This window comes from Oryx dammah, unplaced genomic scaffold, assembly GCF_014754425.2.
Source record: "Oryx dammah isolate SB20612 unplaced genomic scaffold, SCBI_Odam_1.1 HiC_scaffold_10, whole genome shotgun sequence".
Lineage (NCBI taxonomy): Eukaryota > Metazoa > Chordata > Mammalia > Artiodactyla > Bovidae > Oryx > Oryx dammah.
Genome location: NW_024070194.1, coordinates 5,503,259 through 5,530,561, shown reverse-complemented (window position 1 = coordinate 5,530,561; position 27,303 = coordinate 5,503,259). Strand labels below are relative to the sequence as shown.

General features: G+C 45.2%; 1 protein-coding gene across 1 annotated transcript in view; it reads left to right on the top strand.

Annotated features, from left to right (window-relative positions):
- The first annotated feature begins 9,163 nt into the window (after positions 1-9,163).
- The window catches only part of SLC9A8 (solute carrier family 9 member A8), a 74,921-nt gene continuing 56,781 nt past the window's right edge, over positions 9,164-27,303 (top strand). The window contains exons 1-3 of the mRNA XM_040248171.1: positions 9,164-9,474; positions 11,362-11,540; positions 17,196-17,276. Coding sequence (XP_040104105.1) covers positions 9,461-9,474; positions 11,362-11,540; positions 17,196-17,276 — 274 coding nt within the window. The 5' untranslated portion in view covers positions 9,164-9,460. The remainder of the gene's footprint in view (positions 9,475-11,361; positions 11,541-17,195; positions 17,277-27,303) is intronic.

Below are 27,303 nucleotides of genomic sequence, written 5' to 3'. Positions count from 1 at the left end.
AGCCATTAGGCTGCAGAAGGACTCTCCAAGATGTTATGAGCAGACACCAGTAGAGTCTGAGAAAAGTTGGGGAGAGCCAAGAAGAACTTCAGGTTCCCAGGCTCCAGCCCAAGATCCAGTGGTCCGTGATAGAACTGGAATCTGTACATTTTCACCACATCTTAAGCATACCTGTTGCACCTGACTTTACTGAATTCTACAAGCTCAGTGTTTTCATTTGTGCCGGGTAACTCTAGTGCCTACTAAATGCTAAGTGGCCAGGGCCAGATTAAAACACTGATGTCAGCAGTCTTTAAGAAATTATCCACAACTTTCCCCAGTGTGTAAATGAATGTGAAATAATACCAAATAGTAAAAAAAAAAAAAAAGAAAAAGAAAAATTACAGGGAAAGTCAACACAGAACTTAATTTTCCATGGCATGGTAGGCAGAATAATACCTCCCAAAGATGTCCACGTGCTAATTCCCGGCCCCTGTGAATGTATTATGTCACATGACAAGGGGCAATTAAGGTGGTTAAATCTGTTAACCTGGAGATGGGGATATCCTTCCAGATTATCTGGGTGGACTCAGTGTAAACACAAAAGGAGAGCGAGCAGGAGAGCCACAGTCAGAGATGAGGTGATGACCGTGGTATTGTGGGGCGTTTTTTTGTTTGTTTTTCGGCTGCAAGCTCACGGCATGAAGCATGAAGCATCTTAATTCCCCGACCTGCGATGGAATCTGCACCCCCTGAGTTGGAAGCGCAGACTACGGGACAGCCAGGGAAACCCCCCATGACGCTTCTAACCTACAGAGTTATAATCTGTGCTGTTTGCAGAAACTTCCTTACACTAAATCCCTTAATGAATATTTCTTATTTGTTCTGCTTCTGTGACTGAAACTCGACTGATAACCATTTGGTGGTAATCACTTTGATTTCCTTTCTTTTGACAAAAAAAAAAAAAAAAACTTTTCCTTGGTACCTCAGTTTTGTTGACAGCTTCAGCATTTTCTAAACTCTGGGAACAGAGTGATGAATAAGACTTCAAGTTTCCACATGTGTGAGACTGGGTAGAATGAGTGTACCTCATGGGGTTATTGAGTGGATTAAATAAATCACTGAGCATCACGCACTGGGAATAATGCCTGGTATAGAGTAGGTGTTCAAGAAATGTTAGGAGAGCTAGAGGTCAGAAGAAAGACGGGAGAGACTACAAACAATAAATGCCAGAGAAGGTGTGGGGAAAAGGGAACCCTCTTACACTGTTGGTGGGAGTACAAACTAGTAGAGCCACTAGGCAGAACAGTGTGGAGATTCCTTACAAAACCGTAAATAGAACTGCCATACGACCCAGCAATCCCACTGCTGGGCATACACACCAAGGAAACCAGAACTGAAAGAGACACGTGTACCCCAAAGTTCACTGCAGCACTGTTTACAATACCTAGGACACAGAAGCAACCAAGAAGTCCATCAGCAGGCAAATGGATGAGAAAGTTGTGGTACATGTATGCAATAGAATATTACTCAGCCATTAAAAGTCAGTTCTAATGAGGTGGATGATACTGGAGCCTATTATACAGAGTGAAGTAAGCCAGAAAGAAAAACACCACAACTGTATATTAACACATATATGGAATTTTTCAGAAGGATGGTCATGATGACCCTATAAGTGAGACAGCAAAAGAGACACAGATATAAAGAACAGACTTTTGGACTCTGTGGGAGAAGCGAGGGTGAGATGATTTGACAGAACAGCATTGAAACATGTATACTACCATCTGTAAAATAGATGACCAGTTCAAGTTCGATGCATGAAACAGGGCCCCCAAAGCTGGTGCTCTGGGACAACTCAGAGGGATGGGAAGGGGAGGAGGGTAGGAGGGGGGTTTGGAATGGGGAGACACATGTGCCCCCAAGGCTGATTCATGTCAATGTATGGCAAAAACCACCACAATATTGTAGAGTAATTAGCCTCCAATTAAAATTAATTTATTAATTAAAAAGAAAAAGATAGTCCAGGGAGTACACACACACACACACACACAAACTCAGGAAGAAAGGAAAGAAGGGAGGGAGGGAAGAAGGGGGGAAAATACCTGATGGCTATGAGTGTCTCAGAAACACATTTAAGACTAGACCAGGATGGGACTTCCCTTGCGGTCCAATGGTTAAGACTCGGTACCTCCAGTGGGATGGGCAGAGGTTCGGTCCTTGCTAGGGGAGCTAGGATCCCACATGCCATGATGCATGGCTGGAAAAAATAAAAAATAAAAACTAGACCGGGGTTGCAGCCCACAGCAGGCCAGGTTCCAGACTGCCAGCTGTTTTTATATGGCCTGTGACTTAAGAATGGTTTCTGTATTTTTAAAATATACTTTTTAATAATTTTATCAGTTAATTAATTTGGCGGTGCTGGGTCTTCCTTGCTGCGTGGACTCCTCTCTAGCTGTGGCGAGCAGGGATTCCTCTCTAGTTGCAGTTCCCAGACTTAGTGCGGCGGCTTCTCTTGCTGAGGAGCACAGGCTCTAGAGTATTCAGACTGCAGTAGTTACAGCACAGGGGCCCAGGAGTTGTGGCTCCCAGGTTCAAGAGTGCGGGCTTAGTAGTTGCCATGCGCAGGCTCAGTTGCTCTGGGGTATGTGGGATCGTCCCAGATAAGGGATCGAACCCGTGTCTCCTGCATTGGCAGGCAGATTCTTTACCTCTCAGCTACCAGAGAAGCCTGCTTTCTACATTTTTAAATGGTTGTAAAAAATAGTAAGAACAGTTCATGACGTGTGAAAGTCACAAGAAATTCAAATTTCAGTATCTATAGAGTTTTGCTGGAACACAGCCATGCCTATTTAAACTGGAGATGGCTGCTTTCCCACTGCGATGGCAGGGTTGAGTTGTTGCTACAAAGCAGAATGCCCACAAAGCTTAAAACATTTACTGTCTGGTTCTTTAGCCAAAAATGTTTGCTGACCCCTGCTTTAGACTGGTCAGGGAGGGCCTCCCTGAGGAGGTGACATTTGAGCTGAGACCTAAATAGCCAAGAAAGAGGAAGATTAAGGGTAAGAGGGCACAGAGAACCAAGGCAAGAGTTTTCTCCCCGATCTTACAACAGCCTTCCAAAGAGGGGCTCTGTCCAAAACTAGGATAGGACCTTGCAGCTCTGAGGGCGTTGGGCGGGTCTCAGGGTTATGAAACCAACAGGTCCTGAGTTGGAGTGGAAAGCCAGGGCTGCCTCACCCCGGAGCCTGCCCTCGCTCTGCTGACATGGGACAGGAAACCAGAATTACGTGCTGAAAGGCTTTATTTACCTTCCTGAGGGCAGTGACCGGAGATTTTAGATTCATTCCCAGGAGAACGGTGAGAAGCACCTAGGATTGGCCCACAGTCCTGAGAACGGCCTCCCAGTTGGCAGTAGGTCCATGACTGGCACGAAGCCTGGATCTGGCCCTGATAGCAGGACCTGTGCAAGGGCAGTGGGTGGCATGGTGACTATTGGGTTGGCCCAAAAGTTCGTTCAGGCTTTTCTGTAAGATGTTACAGAAAAAAAAAAAAAAAAACGGGCAGCCCTCAATGAGTTCAGAGCCCTGTGTTCATCGTGACTGGCCCATAGCCTGCAGCCTGATGCAAAGAAACCTACCTGCAGCCCTCGGGAGCCCAAATCCAGCCAGGTGGGGTTTTCTGGGGCTAGAAGAAAAGTGACAGCCTTGAGGTCTTGGCTAATAAATGTGACTCAGAGAGATCACCGGCTCAATGGACATGAGGTTGAGCAGGCTTGGCTCCGGGAGCTGGTGATGGACAGGGAAGCCTGGCGTGCTGCAGCTCATGGGGCTGCAAAGAGTCGGACACGACTGAGCGACTGAAATAAACTGAACTGAACTGACCTGAATCCCAGCTCAGGATTTGCTAGCTGTGTGACTTTAGGCAAGTAGCTTGATGTCTCTGTGCTTTGCTGATAATACGTGCCTGAAAGAAAAGTAAGGAATCGAGGAAACGATAGTCCAGCACCACACCCACAGGAAGGACAGCAAACATCGCCTGATCATGAGCCCATTCTCTCAGTCAGCTTGGACAAGCGTCAAGAGAGCTTAGATCCTTTTGGCAGAGAATTTGAGCCAGATAGATAGATCTTTTCTCCACCCAGTTCAAGTGCCAAAAACTTGACATCATCTTGGACTCCTTTCTTTCTCCGAAGTCCATCCACAAATCCTGCCTTCAATACCCACCCACAGCCCAATCATTCCTGCCATACCCACGGTATCACCTTAGTTTAAAGCGCCACTAGCTCTCGCCCAGATTATTGCAAAGGCCTCCTAGTTGAGATCTTCCACCTTTCCCCTCTTTCCCCGCCCCTGACTCTCCACAACACTCCTCTTTTCAAATCCCTCCTGTTTCCTAACACTTCTGGAGTTAACAAACTTTATTTTTAGAGTATAGTTGATTTACAATGTTATGTTAGTTTCAAGTGTACAGCAAAGTGAATCAATTCTACATATACATATATCCACTCTTTTTTTCAAATCATCTATTTATTTGGCTGTGTTGGGCTCAGTAGTTGCAGTGTGGGTTTAGTTGCTCTGAGGCATGTGGACTCTTACTTCCCCAATCAGGGATTGAACCTGCATCCTCTGTACAAGGCGGATTCTTAACCACTAGACTGCTAGGAAAGTCCCTCCACTCTTTTTTTAAGATTCTTTTCCTCTATAGGCTGTTATCGAGTATCTATGCTATACAGCTAGTTCTTACTAGTTATCTATTTTACAAATAGTTGTGTATATATGTCAATTCCAATCTCCTAATTTATCCCTCCCCTACTTATCCCCTGGTAACCATCAGTTTGTTTTCATCACCTGTGACTCTACTTCTGTCTTGTAAATAACTTCATTTGTATCTTTTTGTTAAGATTCCACCTATAAGTGATACTATATTTGGTTTTCTGTGTCTGACTTCACTCACTATGACAATCTGTGTTGCTGCAAATGGCATCACTTTGTGCTTTTATGGCTGAGTAACCCTGATGCTCAGAAAGATTGAAGGCGGGAGAAGAAGGGGATGACAGAAGATGAGATCGTTGGATGGCATCACTGACTCAATGGACATGAGTTTGAGTAAACTCCGGAAGTTGGTGATGGGCAGGAAGGCCTTGCGTGCTACAGTCTATGGGGTCGCAAAGAGTCAGACACGACTGAGCGACTGAACTGAACTGAATATTCCATTGTGAATATATATGTACCATGTCTTCTTTATCCATTCCTCCACTGATGGACATTTAGTTTGTTTCTATGTCCTGGTTATTGTAAATAATAAGTGAACATCGGGGTGCATGTATCTTTTCTGAACTGTGGTTTTCTCTGGGTATATGACCAAGAATGGCTGCGTCATACAGTAGTTCTATTTTTAGTATAGTGGATATACCAGTTTACATTCCCATGAAGAGAGTAGGAGGGTTCCCTTTTCTCCGCACTGTCTCCAACATTTATTGTTTGTAGATTTTTTGATGATGGCCATTTTTATAGGACATGGTAACACCTCACTGTAGTTTTGATTTGCTTTTCTCTAATCTTTAATTCATTCACAATCCCAAAGAAAGGCAATGCCAAAGAATGCTCAAACTACCGCACAATTGCACTCATCTCACACGCTAGTAAAGTAATGCTCAAAATTCTCCAAGTCAGGCTTCTGCAATACATGAACCGTGAACCTCCAGATGTTCAAGCTGGTTTTAGAAAAGGCAGAGGAACCAGAGATCAAATTGCCAACATCCACTGGATCGTCGAAAAAGCAAGAGATTTCCAGAAAAACATCTATTTCTGCTTTATTGACTATGCCAAAGCCTTTGACTGTGTGGATCACAATAAACTGTGGACAATTCTGAAAGAGATGGGAATCCCAGACCACCTGACCTGCCTCTTGAGAAACCTATATGCAGGTCAGGAAGCAACAGTTAGAACTGGACATGGAACAACAGACTGGTTCCAAATGGGAAAAGGAGTACGTCAAAGCTGTATATTGTCACCCTGCTTATTTAACTTATATGCAGAGTACATCATGAAAAACGCTGGGCTGGAAGAAGCACAAGCTGGAATTAAGATTGCCAGGAGAAATATCAATAAGCTCAGATATGCAGATCACACCACCCTTATGGCAGAAAGTGAAGAGGAACTAAAAAGCCTCTTGATGAAAGTGAAAGAGGAGAGTGAAACAGTTGGCTTAAAGCTCAACATTCAGAAAACGAAGATCATGGCATCCGGTCCCATCACTTCATGGCAAATAGATGGGGAAACAGTGGAAACAGTGTCAGACTTTATTTTGGGGGGGCTCCAAAATCACTGCAGATGGTGACTGTAGCCATGAAATTAAAAGATGCTTACTCCTTGGAAGAAAAGTTATCACCAACCTAGATAGCATATTGAAAAGCAGAGACATTACTTTGCCGACTAAGGTCTGTCTAGTCAAGGCTATGGTTTTTCCAGTGGTCATGTATGGATGTGAGAGTTGGACTGTGAAGAAAGCTGAGCGCAGAAGAATTGATGCTTTTGAACTGTGGTGTTGGAGAAGACTCTCGAGAGTCCCCTGGACTGCAAGGAGATCCAACCAGTCCATTCTAAAGGAGATCAGTCCTGGTTGTTCATTGGAAGGACTGATGCTGAAGCTGAAACGCCAATACTTTGGCCACCTCATGTGAAGAGCTGACTCATTGGAAAAGACCCTGATGCTGGGAGAGATTGGGGGCAGGAGGAGAAGGGGACGACAGAGGATGAGATGGCTGGATGGCATCACCGACTCAATGGACATGAGTTTGGGTAAACTCCAGGAGTTGGTGATGGACAGGGAGGCCTGGTGTGCTGCAATTCATGGGGTCACAAAGAGTCGGACAGGACTGAGCAACTGAACTGAATCTTTAATGATGTTGAACCGCACTTTTTGGTCATCCTTATGTTTTCTTTTGGCCATCTTTATGTCCTAAATATTTATTAGAAGGACTAATGATGAAGCTGAAGCTCCAATGCTTTGGCCACCTGATGCGAAGAACCGACTCTTTGGAAAAGACCCGTATGCTGGGAAAGACTGAAGCAGGAAAAGGGGGCGACAGAGGATGAAATGGTTGGATAGCATCACTGACTTAATGGACATGAGTTTGAACAAACTCTGGGAGATGGTGAAGGACAGGGAAGCCTGGTGTGCTGCAGTCCATTGGGTTGCAGAGTCAGCCATGACAAATAGACTGAACAACAACGTCTCCTTTAGAACTTCTGCCCATTTTTTGATTTGGTTATGTGTTTTGCTTTTTTTTTTAATATTAAGCTGCATAAGCCATTTGTATATTTTGGAGATTAATCCCTGGTTGGTTGCTTCATTTGCAAATATTTTCTCCTATTCTGAGAATGAAATTAGAACACTCTTTAACGCCATACCCAAAAATAAACTCAAAACGGATTATTTGTTCATTTTTAAATTAAATTAAATTACTTTTGGCTACGCGAATACATGCGGGATCTTAGTTCCCTGAGCAGGGATCAAACTCTCGCCCCCTGCATTGGAAGTGCAGAGTCATAACCCCTGGAGCATCAGGGAAGTCTCAAGGTCATTTTTCTCTCTAGTAGCTACTTTATGCCAGGTACTATTCTAGGTACTTAAAAGAGAACAAAACTTTGGCATTCAGAAGTTTATGCTCTCATGGAGAGAAGAACAATAAATGAACATATAAGCAAAACATATAATATGTTCAGGGTTATGGAGGAAAAGAACGCCGAGAAGGGAAGAGCACTTGGATTTTAGACAGGTTGGTCAGGGAAGGCATATTGGACAAGAAAACGGTAAACAGAAAGTGGGAAAGGTGGGTGTCAAGGAGCAACCTAGGAGCTGAGTATTCTTTTTTAAATGGTTTTATTTGGCTGCACCAGGTCTCAGTTGCAGCAAGTGGGATGCAGTTCTCTTACCAGGGCTGGAACCCCAGCCGCCCGCAGTGAGAGCGTAGTCTTGGCCACTGGGCCACCAGGGAAGTGCCAGGGCTGAGGATTCTTGACCAAGGGCTTGGCCAGTGCAGAGGCAGAAGTGATCCTGGTGTGTTTCAGGTGCCCCCAAGGAAGTCACTGCGCGCACAGTGGAAAATGTGAGTAGGAGGGAGGGAATTGACCTCACAAGGCAGAGGGGGCAGGGTTGAGTCCTGGAGCTTCTCCACCTTTTTTTTCCCCTCTGATTGAGACGGGAAGCCAGGGTACCTTTTAAGCAGGGGAGTGACTGAAGTTTAAAAGGTTCACTGGGGCCTCTGTTGTGTGTGTTTAGTTCCTCCGCTGTGGGAAAAGCTTAAGGAAGAATAGCAGAGTCAGAAAAAGGGTTTAAACAGCTATCACAGCTGCTGAGCTACGATGGTTTCCACCAGGAAGGGAAGTAGCCGCAGAGCTGGCACCAAAGCCAAAGGCCTCACAAGAAGGTACCAGCTCTCCAGGTGGGGGCCTTCCTACCCCTCCAACTTCACTTTGTTCTTTCCTGTTTCCCCAACCCCACAGATCACCGCTAACTGTGGTTTCCCAAGGACAAAAGAACAGAAAAAACAAAACAAAAACAAAAACAAGGGGGGCCTTGGAAATAAACTTTATTCTCCTTTCATTCTGCCTGGTGTCCGGAAATTCTTTTCCAACCCACACAGACCGAGACACTAACCATGTGCCTGCATGCTCAGTCCTGTCTGACCCTTCGCGACCCTCATGGGCTGTAGCTCACCAGCCTCCTCTGTCCATGGGATTCTCCAGGCAAGAATATTGCCCTTTCCTCCTCCAGGTGATATACCCCACCCAGTGATCAAACCGGTGTCTCTTGTGTTTCCTGCATTGGCAGGTGGATTCTTTATCACTGAGCCACCTGGAACCACGTATAGGCGTCTGATTATTTGTTGAGACAAGGAACGAATGGATGAAGGATTCATTCTTAAGATCATCATCCTCTATTTTAAAGACAGGAATACAGTCAGAACTCAATATATGTTTACAGATAGAATACTGCACAATTCTGCAAAACCCAAGTGGCTAGTCCTCTTTCGGGCTGGGGAAAACTGAGACGGGGGTATACCCGTGGGGTCCCTCTGCTCAGCTTACTCTAGAAGCTTCCGTCCCACTTTAACTATGGTCAATTCCTGGACACTGGGAGGAAAGCGCGCGCTTTCAGGATGAGTCACAGTCACCTCACAGGAGTTTCCCCAAAACGTCCCAACCCTGTGGAAGGGAACAGCCGGAACTTCGCAGGGCCAGAAGGGCCAAAAGAAGTGCGGCCACACGTCCTGAAAGTTCCCCGGGGTCCTCCCACGCGCATCGTCCCACCCTCCGGCCATAGAGACGAAGGGACAGAAATGCCGGCTTCGCGCAGCCGAGACTCCGCCCCGCTGCCGGTCGGCCCGCCCGCGCCTCCACCGGAAGCCGGAAGCAAAAGCGGGCCCTGCTAGCCCCTCGCTCGGTGGTCTCGAAGGCTCCGCGGGATTGGGGAGAAGATGGCGGAAGAGGAGTGAGTGGGCTTTTTCTTGGGCGGCTGAGGCGGCAGGGCTGGGCCCGGTCGGGTGACAGCGAGCCCTTCAGGCCGCCCTCCGGCCCCAGAAGGCGGAGCTCCTCGCGCTGGTTGGCCGGGACTGACCGTGCTGGCGCCTGCGGGCAGGGGGAGGGGCGGGCCTGGGCCGCGCAGCCCCCTTGAGGTTGGACCCTCTGGCTAGGTATCGGCCGGCCGTTCGTCGTAGATCTCGGAAGCTGCCTTGCGGAAACCGCAGCCCAGATTTCACTTTGCCATTTTTCGGTCATCTGCTGATTACGCAGCGCTCCGCCGCCTCCAGAAAGTCCCCCCTCCCCCTTACGTAGCCAGTCCCCTCCTCCGTTGTAACGACCATGTTTTATTGTTTCCTTCAATGAAATCCATTTATTCATTAAACTGGTGGCCATCTACTGTCGATCAGGCCCTGGTCACATGGTAGAGAGGGAGACCGACCAGGAGCCCCTCTCAAGGAGCTTTCGTTCTAGTGGAAAGAGAAGACCATAAATAGACAAGATGATTTCAGTGCTCTGAAGGAAGCGGGATGGTACTGGGGTGGAGGAGGCTTCTCAGGAACAGGTGACGTGCCGGATGAAGCCTTAGTGGCCAAAAGGAGGAATAGGAGAGGGAAGACGGGTGCAAGAAAGAGCTTAGTGCCTTTTGACACTAAGGACAGAAAAAAAGGAAGGCTGGAGTGTAGAGAGCAAGGGAGCTGGCTGTGTAAGATAAAAGGAGTGAAGTGTCTTCCGTCCTTCATTTGCCTCTGGGGAAGGACCACTCTTTTAGTCTTTTCTGCATACCTGGCTGGCACAGTCTGTTGCATGTTATAGAAGCCCATCTTTGTGGAAGGAGTGTATAAAAATTAACAAGGAACCATGCCAACAGTTGAAATTTGACTCCCTCGCCTGACAACTTTTCTATATGTCTTTTAACCTAGCGGTCATTTCATTTAGTTAGCTTACTTACTGAGCATCTTGGCTGACACTAAACTGGGCCTCAGCAGCACAAAGGAAAAGAGGTGGTATGGCTCAGTGATTTCAAGTTTGGATCAAATTTGGCTTGATTCTGCCACTGACTTACTGAGATATTGGTCAAGTTAAGCCAGCAGGCATAACAAAAGGGTCTCTGAGCCTGTTATTCACAGGTAAAAAAGAAAGTAGCAGTGTCCACCTCAGGCTTGTTAATGCCTGTTAAATGCAGTTTTGTATGTTACCTGGTCCCCAAAATGAGGCTGTACTCAAAAAACATCAGTTGTTACAATCACAGCTGCAATGGTTATTATGTCATTATCACGCTAGTTTACAATCCCAACACAATGTGAGGAGATAGCTGTGAGGAACACAGTGGTGGGTGGACTGGGGGGTGTTACAGAGGGGATTACTTTTGGGCCATTGAACTGAGGTTCTTGTAAAGTAGGGTAGGGCATTCAGACTTAATCAACAATTGGGTAAAATAAGTGGCTTCTTGCACATTCGATCTAAGGAAAAGAATAAACTGGAGAAGTAAAGGTGCTTAGTAAATGATGTTGGAACTTGGGATGTGATGAGACTCTAGTTTGCCTCCCTTTGTGCTGTGCTTAGTCCTTAAATCCCCCATTAAGGCAGCGTTTGGTTCTACACTGGTCCCGACTCCCCCTTGTCCCTGACCTCTAAGTGGTTGTGTTCAGTGCACCTGAGGCCACCCGTACCCTCGTGCAGCAGCAGGCAGGAATCTTCCTCACCAGTTTCTCTCCAAGGCTTGCCTCTTGGTTGCAAGCCTTGTGAATGCCGTAGAGCTCTAGGCCAGAGTTCTCTTTCTGGTTTGTGTATGTGTTGATAACTCAGGGCCCTCTTTCCTTTGTCTAATTCTGCTGCTTTTTATGTTCTCCAACAGGTTCCCCAACACAACTCATGAAGGTTTCAATGTCACCCTTCACACCACCCTGGTGGTCACTACGAAACTGGTGCTCCCGACCCCTGCCAAGCCCATCCTCCCGGTGCAGACAGGGGAGCAAGCTCAGCAGGAGGAGCAGTCGAGCGGCATGACCATTTTCTTCAGCCTCCTCGTCCTAGGTGAATGCAGGTCCTTGGCGAATGTTCGCGGAAACACCATCCCCTGGCATTTTGAGCGTCTGTGTGCGCTGTCTGTATGGTCAGCCCTGGGTCAGCTACTGTTGACTTTGTCAAGTCTGCCTCTCATTTGACTTTCAGTTCATACACGGAGGGTCACTGATCAGTTCATGATGCCATAACTGTTTCATCTCATAGTCCTCTTTCTTTATAAAATCATTGAGCTTAGTCATTCTGAAGAACGTCTTTATCATAGATGTCCTTTGAAACAAAGACTTAAAGAATTCTTGATCTGGAAAGAGCCTTGAACATCTTCTAGTTCAGCGTATTTCAGATTCTGCTCATGAGTCTGTGTGTGTCCGTGTGACGCTGTGGCTGGGGGTCGGGGGTCACCACGGCAGAGCATCTGACTTTCTGACCAGAGCTGCATTTTGTCTCTTGTGTCCATTCAGCTTCCATGTCAGCGTTCACTTAGTTAAGAGTTTTGCTGTGAGTGAAAGACCAGACCCCTTGTGTTCACACACTATTTTCTTTAACCTCTGTTCTTCCTGCTAACTGTGGTCAAGGCTTTTGCCATGTCTGTGTACCGCCTGTGCCGCTGTTTGCTGCTGCTGCTGCTAAGTCGCTTCAGTCGTGTCCGACTCTGTGTGACCCCATAGACGGCAGCCCACCAGGCTCCCCCGCCCCTGGGATCCTCCAGGCAAGAACACTGGAATGGGTTGCCATTTCCTTCTCCAGTGCAGGAAAGTGAAAGTGAAATCGATCAGTCGTGTCCGACTCTTCGAGACCCCATGGACTGTAGTCCACCAGGCTTCTCCGTCCATGGGATTTTCCAGGCAAGAGTACTGGAGTGGGGTGCCATTGCCTTTTCTGTGCCGCTGTTTACTTACGGGATATTTTTCCTTAAAGAGATTCACTCTCTCAAACTTAAGGTCTCATTTTATTCAACCTCCTTATTTCACAGGTGAAGAAATTTAGGCCCATAGAGTTTAAATTAATTGACAGATCTGTTTTAGGGGAGACTAGAGGCTCATATTCCGGTTGCCAGACATCGGTCAGGAAGTTTAGATAAAAGGCAATTTCTGAGCTGCCTTGCAGACACTATAGACAGTAGACAAGTGTCTTAGACCAGAAAATCCAGTTAAAACTGCACAACCACTTTGGATCAGCTAAGAAAGAAATAACTTTGAATAGGATTCTCCAAACTTGTTTGTAAAATGAAGTTGGCACGTTTACATTTTATGCTCCTCTTTAATTATATTGAGTCATATTTCTAGTTAGATCTTTTCAGAAGAACGGAAGGTACAAAAAATATAAGAGTGCAGAGTATTTCTCTGATGGCTATTAGGATTGTTTTTGGTTTATTTTTTCGCAGAAAAGTGTAACTTCTTTCACATTTATATTTAGACTGTTAATTAAGTAATTTTACTAAGTAATTTTATATAAAATCTCAGAACTCATCCTTGTCTTTTATAGGTTTTTAAAAACTTTTCTTTTTTGCCATGCAGCGTGGTTTGTGGGATCTTAATTCCTGACCAAGGATCAAACCCAAGCCCTTGGCATCACTGCAGAGTCTTCTCCACTGGATTGCCAGGGAATTCCCATATAGTTTTAAAAAAGCTTTTTTCCAAAAAAGTACACAAACCACAAGTGTACAATGTCCATTTAGATTGGATATGCCCAAGTAATTTTTTACTCTGTCAATGTAATTCTGCTTCTCAGGGATTACTTCAACAATCAAGGACTCTTGTTTTCTTTTTCCCCTCTTTTGTTATAGTACTTGAATACTAAGAAGAAAAGCAGTTGTTTTCTTGACCAAGAAGTCTTTAGTACCAAATCCTAAATCCTGAAGGAGTATTGTTAGTCTGTTTACACTGTTGTCAGCATGATATGTTAGGGGATATAAAAGGCAAGCCTTGGGAAAAAAGCTTCTGTTTTGTGATCACCTTTTTCACTGGAGGGTGAGAAATAAGATTTTCAAAGTAACTTTCAGGGTGTGGAGCATCTCGGATTAGCTTGTGCCAGCGATCACAAAGCAGGTTTTTATGATGTGCTTTTTAATCCAGATAAAATGCTGCCCAGTGTTTGTACATCTTTGAGGCCAAAAAGATGCGTATTTCTCTTGGATTGTCTTCTCTACAGACCCATCATAAGCCTGACATTGGTCAGGTGGTTTCTGTTTCCCCTAATCACTTGATGATTTGATATCTTCACTTCGCATGGGTAGATTAGCATGTGTTAGCGGAATGGAATGCTTTCTATGTAAATTTGAAGGGAGGTTTTCCCTCTCTTGTATATCAACAAATTATTACGTATCTTGTATATTTATTCCTGATTATATGTCCACACAATGTAAATCTGATAAGGAAAAAAAATGTCTATTAATAGATAACTTGCCAGATCACTTAATACATAGACTAGTGAATTGAGGGAAATAGTCCATCAGTTATTCTAGACTTCAGGAGTTCCTAACCTGGAACAGATTTACCACTTTTGTTTACCATTGTAGTCAAGTCAAATGAGATTGTGCAAAGGATGCCAAAATTCTAATTTTGACTTAAGATCAGTTGACCTACACTTATCCTTTGCTGATCTTTGACTCCACAGTGACAGTGGTGAGTCACTGTTACTGATTTACACTAGAGTTAACTATTAGCATCATTTGACACATTTTATGGGCCATAAAATTTAATGGAGTTGTTAAAATTGACATGTCTTCTGTTTCAATATATTTTCCATAATTAAAACTTCAGGCATGAAAAATTTGAAATACATGAATTTGTGGTGCTCATACCATCCATATCACACAGAAGGTTTTGTCCCTCCTTGCTCTGTATTTCCTCAAGTGTACTTGAAAATGTGTGCTCAGATGTGTATGTATACATACGTACATTCATAAGCACATAGGCAGCGATAGGCACATACTGTCCGGAGTTTGTTTTAATGTAAGAGGGGTCCTATAGCTCGGCTTTTCTTCTCACAGAATGGCTTGGAGATCTTTCCATGTTAGTGGTTTTTGCATATAACTTTTCTTGTTTTTTTTTAAGACAAAAATCTGTGTGTAGTAAAATAGACATCAAATTTACCATTTTGAAGTATATAATTTAGTGGCATTTATTACATTCACAGTAATGTAATTTGAATCTGGGCAACCGTCACCATGATCTAGTTCTAGAACATTTTCATCACCCCTGAAGGAAACCCAGTTCCAGTTAAAAGCAGCCACTCCCCATTCTGCCTCCCTGCAGGCTCTGGTAAACACTGTTCTGCTGTCTCTAGGAATTTGCCTGCTGAGGGTATTTCATACAAATGGGACCATACAGTGTGTGGCCTTTTATGTCTGGCTTCTTTCACGTAACAATGTCTTCAGGGTTCATCCGTGTTGTGGCGTGTGTCAGAATCCCCTTCCTTTCTATGACTGAATAATCGTCCACGTGTTTATCCATTCATCAGCTGATGGGCATTTGGGTTGTTTCCACCTTTTGGCTATTGTGAATAGTGCTGCTGTGAACACTTTTGTCCAAGTTCTTATGTGGGCACATAAAAACTCATTTCTTTTGGATATATGTATTTAGGAATGGGATTGCTGGGTTAAGTGGTTACTCTGTGAGGAGCTTTCTTGGAAACTGCCGAACTTTCCCGCCGTAGCTGGGGGCTCCGGTTGCTGTCCATCCTTGTTACCATCCTAAAGGCTGTGAAGTTGTGTCTCATTGTGGTTTTGATTTGCATTTTTCTAATGATTAACGAAGATGAGTACCTTTTCATGTGCTTATTGACCATTTGCATATCTTCTTTAGAGAAATGTCTAAAATATCTTTTGCCCATTTAAAAAAAGTGTGTTGTCTTTTTGTTCTTCTTTATATACTGTGGACACTAGACCCTTATCAGACATATGACCAACAAATATTTTCTGTCATTCTGTGGGTTGTCTTTGCAGATCTCCTTTTTATCTCTGAAGACCATTCTGTGGCATTGCTCGTCCTTACATGCAGCTCTCTCTGCTGATAGACAGCTTTTCTTTTGCTCTTGTTTTGGGGTGGGGGTGCTGCACCAGGTCTTAGTTGCTGCGTGCTGCAGGACCTCAGTTCCCGACCAGGGATGGAACCCAGCCCCCTGCATTGCGTGTGCAGAGTCGCCATCATTGGACCACCAAGGGAGTCCCTCTTTTCCTCTTTAGCTTCAGATAGTTATCTGATTTACAAGGAGAAGCTTTTAAATTTTGTCATCCAGATTGGTGCAAAGAAAGAGCAGCAACTGATTCAACTCCTTAGATGTATATATTTCTGTCTACTTATGTGCTCGTGTGTCTACATTTTTATACAATAGGCATTCTCACTGGTTCCATGTTGAGCTTATGCATTGGAACTTTTGTCTTGCTCTTAGTATTTAATGGAGGACTTTTCTAACTAGGCTAAATATTTATAATGAAATCACACCACAGATTGATAGTTTAAAGCACAGAATGAAAGGAGGACCCAATTTCCATATTTACAGCTGTTTCCTTTCTCTGGCCACCTGGTGCTTTTTGGTGGGACTAAAGATAGTCTAATTTGCCAGCGTGGGCTCTGAGTCTGGCCTGTTCACAGTCATGCAGATTGTTTGAACATTTCCTTTTACAAAAAAAGGCACTCGTTTATTTTTAATACTATAACACTCTGATGAGATGGCATACCACCCAGGTGCCTAGTAAAAGAAGAAAGACATGCACAGTAACACTTGGGCCTTGAAATTACATTCAGGAGTTATTTATGTGAAAGTGTGCTTTTTTTGGTCCGAAATACGTACTCCTTTCAAACAGTTTTACATCTTTTTGGATCTTTTCTTTCATGACAACACCCGTGTGAGGAAAGTCAGACATTATTCGCATTTTCCTGGTTGAGGATGAAGGCCTCCAGGAGTGGGTGGTGGGTGCCAAGGATTACGGGGACAGGGTTGGAATCGAGCTTGGGCCGATGGTGGTGTGAACTCTCTCGGCCTCAGCTTTCTTATCTTTAATCAAAGGAGGCAGAGGTGATGCCAGCTCATTCAGAGGGTGTGTTGATGGTCAGCTGAGAGAGCACTTGGGAAGTGCTCAGGGCCGCCCCTGGCTCATGGGGAGCCCTTAACTGGTGGAAGCCCCAGTACCCAGCTGGGAAGCAGGCACCCCATCTCTAGGTCTCTATGTTCTTATCACCAGATTGGGATTAACTTTGTCCTGTTTGTAAAACCCCCTGGCTTCCTTCTGTGTTGAAAGAGAATAGATCACAAGGCTGCAAAATACTTGCTGTCAATATATATTCTGTTGTAGCTGTCTTTGCGTAAAACTGATTGAGTTCATTGACTTCTTCCTCACTGTTGAGGATCATTTCTCAGAATAAGGGAAATTTGAATAATTTTAAATGGTTGTATGAGATTTAATCACTCAGAAGAAAGATAGGTGTCTGTTGCTGTTTCAACTACTGGAAAGCAGCAGCTAGTTCAAGCGTGTAAAGAAATAATGTAAAATGTAATGAACTACCTCCAGATTCAGAAATAAGAAATTGAAAATACAGCTGAAGTTTCCTGTGTCGCTGCCAGTTGTCATCTCCCTGGCGGCCTCCCAGAAATAACTGCTGCCTTGGGCTTGGTGTTTCCATTCAAAGTTCGGTTGTTTTAACAGTGTCTTATTTTTTCCCACAGCTATCTGCATCATATTGGTGCATTTACTGATCCGATACAGATTACATTTCTTGCCAGAGAGCGTTGCCGTGGTCTCATTAGGTAAGTGCTTAATGGCAATCCTATACTTAAAGCAGTAACAGTACCATTTTTTGAGTGCCTCCCAAGTGCTCCTAAGCACACGAGATGTGGTTTACACCCGAGCTCATTTCATCTTCTCTGCCAACTGCCGTGAGGGTGTTATGGTTCTATTTTACAGATAAGTATACCGGGGGCTCAGAGAGTGGTGATGACCTCCTAAAAGTCACATGGAAGTCCCACTATATGCTTAAGAGCCCTTTCTACTTCTGAAACCAGGGCACATCCAAGGCTCTCATCAGTTTATTATATTGTGGTTACTTTATTTCTAGTTTCCAGTAGCCTGCTGCTGATATCTGTGTCTTATCACTACTGCTTTATAAGTTAATTTTATGTATATATTTCTACATGACAGGCTTCCCAGTTGGCACAGTGATAAAGAATCTGCCTGTCAGTGCAGCAGATGCCAGAGACATGGGTTCAATCCCTGGATTGGGAAGATCCCCTGGAGTAGGAAATAGCAACCCACTCTAGTATTCTTGCCTGGGAAATTCCATGGACAGAGGAGCCTGGCGGGTTACAGGCCATGGGGTTGCACAGAGGTGGGCACGACTGAGCATCAAATATATATGCACACAGTTGTATGTGCTTTATAAGCTTTCTTTGCCTTGTAGATCTGGTTTAGTATATTGAGAAATTCTTTCCTGATGCAGCACGGGTTTAGGTTAGGTTTGGAAATAAACATTCACACTGTTAACTCTAAGGCCTACTGCTAGGCTGTTCTGTCACTCCACTGAGGCGAATAATTGACACTTAATTCATAGAATCACTGAATTTTACAGCCAGAAGAGATTTCTCACTTTAAGGTTTAACGTTAGTCACATCTAAAGTCGTCAGAGGGCATTCCCTTCTACCTCACTTACATTTCCCTCTTTTGTTTCCTGTGGCAACTTATTGAAAGGTAATTAGCCTCAATTTAGAGTGTGTGAATCAGTGTAATAACAGTTGGACTCACGTGAGTTCATTGAAGTGTTTAAGAAGGAAGAAGGAGCGGCCTCACTCTTCAGTAAGTGTTAAAGTCAAGATGTGGGTGGGGAGGCTTCAGTTCAGTTCAGTTCAGTTGCTCAGTTGTGTCCAACTCTTTGCGACCCCATGAATCGCAGCACGCCAGGCCTCCCTGTCCATCACCATCTCCCAGAATTCACTCAAACTCACGTCCATCGAGTTGGTGATGCCATCCAGCCATCTCATCCTCTGTCGTCCCCTCTTCCTCCTGCCCCCAATTCCTCCCAGCATCGGAGTCTTTTCCAATGAGTCAACTCTTCGCATGAGATGGCCAAAGTACTGGAGTTTCAGCTTTAGCATCATTCCTTCCAAAGAACACCCAGGGCTGATCTCCTTTAGAATGGACTGGTTGGATCTCAGGCTTATAGGATAGTAAATATGGTTTCACTAAGGTTAGCTAAAGGTTAGTAGTCAGCTTACTACGTTATCGTTACTTTCACTAATTTCCACTTGTCTACTGATGATATTTAATACTGCCTTATCACCTTTAGTCCTCTATAAGTTAATTTTCCTTGCCTTAGATCTGGTTTAGAATCCACCTGCAATGTGGGAGACCTGGGTTCAATCCCTGGGTTGGGAAGATCCCCTGGAGGAGGGCATGCTGACCCACTCCAGTATTCTTACCTGGAGAATCCCCATGGACAGAGGAGCCTGGCAGGCTACAGCCCATGGGGTTGCAAAGAGTTGGACAGGACTGAGCGACTAAGCATAGCACAGCACAGGTTAACTTTAGAAATGAATGATCAAGGACTCCCTGATGGTCCAGTGGTTAAAGATTTTGCCTTCCAGTGCAAGGGATGCGAGTTTGTTCCCTGGTCAGGGAGCTGAGGAGCCCACATGCCTTGAGGCCAAAAAACCAAAACGAAACAAGCAATATTGTAACAAATTCAATAAAGACTTTAAAAATGACCCACATCAAGAATATCTTTGAATAAATTGAATGGTCAGACTCTGTCCATTCTTCCCCCACCAGCAGTCCCACAACTCTGGTTCAGCCCTTCCTTTGTCTTCCCTGGACTTCATGGTACCTTCAGTGCCAGGTTCTGGGCTCTGAGCTTTCACAGTGTCATCTCATTTAAGCCCCATAACCCCAGGTGATGCCATATTTTAAGGAAGAGGTAACACTAGAAAGTTTTGATCTTCAGTAAAGAGTTAGAAACAAGTTTTACTCAGAGAGTTCCTGTTCTCTATTGAACAGGCTCTTCATATGCACATCCTGGCAGATTCTAACTTAGCTAACAAGAGCCTTCGAGCTCTAAGAAGAGGAAGATCATTCGTTAACATTCCTTTCCTGATATTGGGCATGTTGAAAATAACCTATTTAGCTAATACCTGTTATTCTTGGGCATCCAGTAAAGACTTAAAAAACCACTCAAGGAAGTTACAGTTTTGTGGTCAGTTTACGTAGTTTCTTAAGAATAAGAACCATAGTTGCTGTGTATCTGGCATGGTGCACATGGAAATTAAAGTGGTGGTTCGTATGATTTGGTTTGGGATGTCAGGGTCCTAACTTTTGAATGTTTGAGTGACGGGATTGTTGAGCACCAGCGCTTGTAAGAGGACTTAGAGAGGTGGTGTTAGGTGCCTGCCCAGAGCCATCCCCCTGCTATGGAAACAGAATCCTCGTTTTGAACCTAGTGTCTTGCCACAGTACACTTAAGGAAGGTAGGCCCCTCCAAGTCAAGATTGGGCTTTGCCATCATGAAAATTGTGTTATCTTTTACCCAGTGATTGTCTGAGAGGGGTGGAGGCAGTGGACAGTGTGAGACCCAGTTCTGGCCACTGAGATCAAAGGGAAATAGGCCAGGGTGATGAGTTTTGGAAAACTTTTTTCTCTCTGGTAAAAAGAAATTTCTCCTTCCTTCGATACTGCTGTATGAAGATATGATGTCTGGAGCACTGGCAACCATCTTGCAGTCATCATGGCTCAAAGACAAAGCCAGAATGCTAGGGCTTGCCAAGGGGACAGATGGAAAACCCAGAATCTCAACTGCACTGTTGTTCTGTTGAACTGATAGCCCTGAAACCACCTATCTCAGAGCTGCCTGTTATATGAGATAAAAAACATCTATTGTTTAAGCCATTTTTAGTCAGGTGTTCTTTTACTTGCAGAGGAAAACATCTTAACTGATACAGGACTCTTTCCATTCTGTGGACAATATCAATTCAAAAAGGTTCAAAGAACACAGATTGGTGGGAGTGTGGTTGCACACCCATTGGCTCAGGGCACAAGAAAAGCTACAGGCAGTGCCAGCTTCAGACTTCACTGGATCAAGTCTCCTGGACTTTCTCCATTTCTCAACAGTGCTCCCCTTGTTTTGGCTTCCCTGTCAGGCTCTCTCCACACGGTAAGCCTCTCCAGCTTCAGGCTCACTCTCCTTGCAGTGGCAGTCACCGTGGGCGAGGCGCCCTCCACTCCTCCCAGGTCCCACCAGAAGCTGTAAGATGAACTCCCCAGATGGCCACCCAGAACCGGACATGGAGTGGAGTGACGATGGGGGTGAGCCAAGGCTGGTCGGCCACGGGGTTTATGTCTTCGCTGACGTTACACAAATAACTGTAGCCAGAAGAGCCAGGTCTTCGGATGGAAAGTCCGTCTTACTTTCAGTACTAATTTTCTAACTCAAGTGATTGGAATGCTAAAAGCACTTCTAGAGATCATGCTGGGGTCCAGAAAGTAGTTTTTGTTATATTAGAGGACATTTGGATAGAATTTAGAAATGCTGAAAAAGCTTTCAAAATAGTCCTGTAATTCATAAAGCTATGTAGATGAGAGGAAAATTTTTTTCTCCTATTGGAGCAAAGTGTAACAAAATAACTGAGATAGCCACCATTTCAAGAATTTCCAATTTTTGTGCCAAAACAGCTGCCAAAGAAAATGAGGTTTTCATTCTCTCAGGGATACGTTTTCCTAGCCTACTTCTTCTAACCAGAAGTTACTTTTTAGTCCATAGTCATTTAGAGATATTGTTGACCTTTTGTGTTAAGCATTCAGAGTTCCTAAGAAACTGTTGGTATGGACAAGGACTGTCCAGGAACTTCTCTGGTGGTCCAGTGGCTAAGATTCTGTGCTCCCAATGCAAAGAGCCTGGATCCAGTCCCTGGTCAGGGCACTGGATCCCACATGCTGCAACTAGAGTTTGCATGCTGCAACTAAGACCTGGTGCAGGCAAAGAAATAAATTTTAAAATATTAAAGAAGAAAAAAAAGAGAAAAGGACTATCTATATTCTAAACAGCACATTTCTACTCTTCTATTATATTTTCAAGTGAATCCTGAGACTTTCATTCTTTATAAAAACATAATATCAGCATAAAGTTCTGAAGATATTTCCTTGACCCTTGTTCACAGCTTTCAGATACTTTCTATACTTAGGGAATTCTGTAGTTTGGGCATTTTTAAGTAAATTTTTTGGGGCACATTTAAATAGCTATACCAAAAAAGAAAAATCCTTTTTTTTTTTTTTTGACAACCAGCTCCTCTTATAATGCCTCTTTCTCTCCAAACTACCCTTGGAAGTACACATATCCATCAGATGACTTGACTTGGTTTGAGTTGATACCATTTTTTGTGTTCTTTACTTTTTCCTGTTCTTTCCATGTATTAGTAAAGTTCACATATTTATTTTTATATTTGGGACTGAAATTGATAAAGAGTGAAAATAAATAATTATCCTGTCCACTGTTCTGATATATATAGCAGAAACAGGAGTAGATGTTTTTTCTTAGTCATACTTTACTGTAGAGTGAGGAAAGGCCAGAACAGGTTTAAGAGTGGAAATTTGACTACATGTTCCAGGGTTTAGCCTAAATACTGCTGCTGCTGCTAAGTCGCTTCAGTCGTGTCCGACTCTGTGCGACCCCATAGATGGCAGCCCACCAGGCTCCGCCGTCCCTGGGATTCTCCAGGCAAGAATACTGGAGTCGGTTGCCGTTTCCTTCTCCAATGCATGAAAGTGAAAAGTGAAAGTAAAGTCGCTCAGTCGCGTCCGACTCTTTACAGCCCCATGGACTGCAGCCCACCAGGCTCCTCCGTCCGTGGGATTTTCCAGGCAAGAGTACTGGAGTGGGGTGCCATTGCTTTTTCCGAGCCTAAATGCTACTGACAGACAAATCAAGTTTTAACTTGTAACTGATTTGATTGAATCATTGAGTAAATAGAAATACACAAATGTGCTTCCTTGTCACAGTCTTCTTAACTTTGTGCTTTTAGTTATGTTAACTCCTTTAGTTATGTTAAGATTGTAATTTTTTAAGAGTAGGGCTGTTTTTGTCTATGGAAGATTTCAGTGGAAGTTGAAAAAATATCACTCAGTTCCTGCGTTGTTGACCCTGAGTAATTCTGAAAATAGCATATACGGTGATTGTGGTTCTAATTTTACTTAAGGTTTTTTTGCAGGGGAAGGGGGACCTTCAGGTCATCTCAGGTTTAGTAACCAAACGGATCATAAAAAAACATGTTTGCCCTCAGATTTTTTAAATTGTAAAATTTAAAGAAAAGGGGATTGTAGACATATATATATATACACATAGGCCTTAGAAATTTATATAAGTATAAATGTATAAATAGATATATTTGTTGTTGTTTAGTCACTAAGTCGTGTTTAACTGTTTGAGATCCCATGGAGTATTGCCTGCTTGACTCCTCTGTCCATGGGCTTTCCCAGGCAAGAATATTGGAGTGGGTTGCCATTTCCTTTTCCATCTAATTTTACTTAAGTTCTGAAAAAAGTTTTGTTTTTTTAAAGAAAAGTTAAAGCAAGAATCCCGACTGTAACTGTTAACAGCTTTAATGAGAGTTTGATGGTGATGCAGCTTGAACTGTCCCGTGGGTAAACTCTCCCTGAACCTTAGATACTTTGATTTATATTAGAGAAAGAACAGGCATTCATTTGTTGGCATTAAAGTAGCTGTCTTAGAGGCAGAGGCCAAAATTGGTTGTCAGATTGACAAAAGGATCGCATTAGAGTCTCAAGATTTTCCAGGCTGTTGCATTCCAAGAAGACTTTTAACCTCTGTGTTTCTGGAAACATGGATCAGAGGTGACAGTTTATTCTTGGAACATCTTGTTGCTCTTTTACTGCCATTAGTGCAGTGTAATACTTGCCCTTTTGCCTGGACTCTTCCCCCTAGTTTTCTGACCATCTTCTCTTGGCTCAGCATTTTTTCCATCTTAAAGTTACATTTTACACTTAAATCTTTCAGATATGTCAGAATAGTGAAGTAGTCTCAACTTTAGAAGAGAAAGGTTGCTAAAGGATTGCATTTTGAAACTTGCTTTTCTGGGCTGACTTCTAGACATTTCCTCTTTCATCACATACATGCTCTCAGTGGGTTAGAAAGGAATAACATTCCACTGAAGAAGTACCTTTAAATATATATATGTACAGGGCTTCCCTGGTGGCTCAGTGGTAAAAAAATCCACCTGCCAGTGCCGGAGACATGGGTTCCATCCCTGCTCTGGGAAGAGCCCCCAGAGGCAGCTAAGCCCCTGTGCCCCAACTACTGAGCCTGTACTCTGGAGCCCGGGAGCCACGGCCGCCGAGCCCACTTGCTGCAACCCCTGAAGCCCGCGTGCGCTAGAGCCCGTGCCCCGCAGCAGGAGACGCCACCGCAGTGCGGAGCCTGCAGCCCGCAGCTGGAGAGCCGCCCTCACCTGTTACAACTAGAGAGGGCAAATCTAGGCACAGCAACGAAGACCCAGCACAGCCGAAAACAAACAAAACCTGTATCAGCAGCACCTCCCCAGAAAACAGACAGACGGCCCTGAGGACCCGCCTCACCTCTCTCTGGCGAGTCTCTGTTTTTCAGAATACTATCTTTGGAGTAGCTATTTTAGTATAGGTGGCAGCATCAAGGACAGGAATTTCAAAATTAACCTTATTATAAGATAAGTGGTTCTGTGATTATAGCTGACAAAATGTGCTAACAGTATTTTAAAAAATCATTTTGGTTAAAAACGTATTGCCTCAGTCATTGTATTCTTTTCCGCCCGTTTATGTAGTGGCCAGACCTGTCTCCTCATGGTGACCAGCCTCAGTCGTCCCTGCCAGCATGGGAAGTTTCCAGGCCTGCTGGTCTGTAGGCACAAAGAGCCCAAACTGATGAGGCAGTTTCTGAGGTTAACTCTTACTGTGTGTACCCTGGTAGCCACGTCGCCTTCTGGGAGCCAGGTCCTTTCAACACACCGAGCCTAAAGTTTCAGGCTAAGGGAGGTAGAAACCCTCCAAGTGGGAATCTCCACTCCGAAGGGAGTCCCTGAGAGTGGTGTCGGGTGGTGCTGCTGCTGTGCGCTGTACCCACGCTTGCCTGTGGGGTATGTAACCCCTGTAGTGGCTTAAGAAGCACCGTGCGTCTTAGAGGAGGGCTCCGTTCCCCACAGACGTCATCCTCAAGCTGGTGCCTCGGGTCTGTCTTGAAGAGGCCGCTGGCCGCTCCAGCTGGCCCTTCGGGAGAGGGCCGCGTGGCGCCCATGGCCGAGCCCACTTCTGCACCTCCGTGGTCACAGAGCGAGTCTCTTGGTTTGACCTGTGGTTGTGCAGTACCCCAGTACTTGTGCCTTGTGGACGCACATGAGCTTGGTCTTTAATGTCATCTTAAAGTGAGTTGTTCCTAGGCCTGTCTGGCCTCATAACTCGGTAGATGTGGCATCCCAGCTTGTGAAGGATGGTTCTGGCTGTGTGGGCACTTGATGCCCCATACTCAGGGGCTCTGTCTCTACCACGGCCCAAGAACATGCCAGGAGCTGTTGGGGTTCTTTCCCCTTGGGGGTTTTCCGAGGGGTGTATGGTTCTCTTCTGCATGTGGGATGACCTTGCTCTAGAACCCCAGGGATCTATGCTGAGAGACCCTCCCCTGGGGGCTGGCCGGCCTCCCTTTCTAGCAGATCCTTCGGTCCCTTGGAGTCAGCCGGATGGTATGGCGGAAGCGGCAGAGCTGCTGGAGCTGCGACCAGTGGTTGTTCCCTCACTCAAAACCATCGGCCTCTTAAACACCAGTGAATGGGTGGGAGTAGTTTTCTCAAGTGTGGGATGTGTTGCCTCCAAAACCTGAGGGAGGCCTCCCAAGCACTGTGCTTCTTTATTAGAGTAGAAGTTACTGACCTTGTCCTTTACTTGGAGGCAGCGTCTTGGTGTGCTCCTGACCACTTGATCCCCGAAAACTTCCCAGATGGGCAGGCCCGCAAAAGTCTCCATCCTCTGAAGCATCTGTGTCTTACCAAGACATCTCCTTGCCACGTTGTGCTTATCAGATTAGCATGAGGTCAGTAGTGGACCAGTGTGTTGTCCTGAACACCCGAATGGTCTGTGTCCATGGGAGCTATATTATGACAGGAAGCAGGAGTTAGCCTAAGGCCTCATTTGGGGGCATCTGTGTAATCTTGAAGTAGCCTGGGAACTCTGTATTCCAGCAGGGTGATGGGGCCACTTCTGGAAGGTCCACAGGAACCTGCAGGTTAAAGGTGCTTGTGTGCATCTCCAGGCTCCCCAACCCACACGTCTGACCCCACTTCTCCCATATTGGAGCCCTGCTCCGAGAAGGTGTGGGCGGTGTGTCTTCCTGACTTCACCTTTCTCTGAAGGTCTGCCACTCTTGCGGTTTTAGACTTGCCCGGTCTTTAGCTCTGGAGACCGTCCGACTGCAGGAGATGAGGGTCGATTTCAGTGCTGCCAAGGCGGCCCTCTGACTCTCACCCTTTGCTTGAGGTTGGTGATTATTTCAGCCTTTCGTGTTCTCTTTTCAGAGCATTAGTGGCACTCAGCAACAACCGCAATTCCTCTTTTTGTCTTTGTTTTTTTGGCTGCTCTGCAGCCTGTGGGATCTCATCCCCATCCAGGGATGAAACCTGTGCCCCTTGGATTGGAAGTGTGGAGTCTTAACCACTGGATCACCGGGGAAGTCCCACTATTTTTCTAACAGTTATTATTTCTACCATAACCTCTTTAACACCAGAGATGTTACATGAGCCCCTGCCTCCTCCAGCAGCCATGACCCAGTCCACCACAAGTGCAAGTCTCAGCAGTGGCCCTGCTACCCTCGGTGAGGGACGAGCAGTGTTCTGCCTCCAGTGTTGGGGCCCTTTGCTGGATAGCTGTGGAGGGGTCCAACTCCAGAATCCCGTTCTTCGAGTGTGCTTCCCGCAACCACCCCACTCCGAGAACTGGTGGTCCCAGGTGGCTCCCTAAATGCAGAATCTGAGACGGGCTTGGACAGGTCATGCACTGTGGGGTGCTCTTTAGGAGTAAGTCTGTAAGGAGAGAGTTAACCAGGCTGGGCAGGGAGTGCACCAGACGGTGGGTGTGACCTCAGCATAGCCCTTGCCTGGCCTCGGTACACGGCTCTGGGGCAAGTCTGCCCGGCAGCCTCTGTCTTTCCTTCAGGCAAAGGGGTGGGACTTCTCTACCCCAATCAGGTGATCAGTGGCTGTGAGCGAGTGTGGGGTGGGCACAGCTTCCAAGATGAGGTGCCTCGCGGCAGCTAAGGGCAGTTGTCTGGACAAGGGGACAGCCGTGAGCCCTTAGTAGCCGCACAGCTGGGCCCAGTGCAGGGGACTGGGCTGGCCCCATGGCCTGGGGTTTACCATGGTAAGCTCTTCATGACATTTAAAACGCCTGGGCGCTTGACCCAGCAACCCTTTTTTCAGGGGTTTTGCCTGTGGATACCCTTACACATGGGAAACGATGTGTTTGCTCAGATGGGAATGGCAGTGAGAGCGAAGCCTGGAAGACACCCGTGTGTCCATTCCGAGGGGCAGATCACTGGATGGCACAGTGGAAGGCACTGCAGCCACTGAAAACGCAGAAAGCCCGAGGAAGCTCTGTGTGTTGATATGAGTAGTTTCTGAGAGGTAGTGGTAAGTTAAAAAAGTTGATACCGTACTACCATTTAACTTAAAATTTGTGTCACACGTGAATGCCTGTGCACGTATATGATTTGATTTGATTTTTAAATTTTGTTTATTTTTGGCTGTGCTGGGTCTCTCTTGT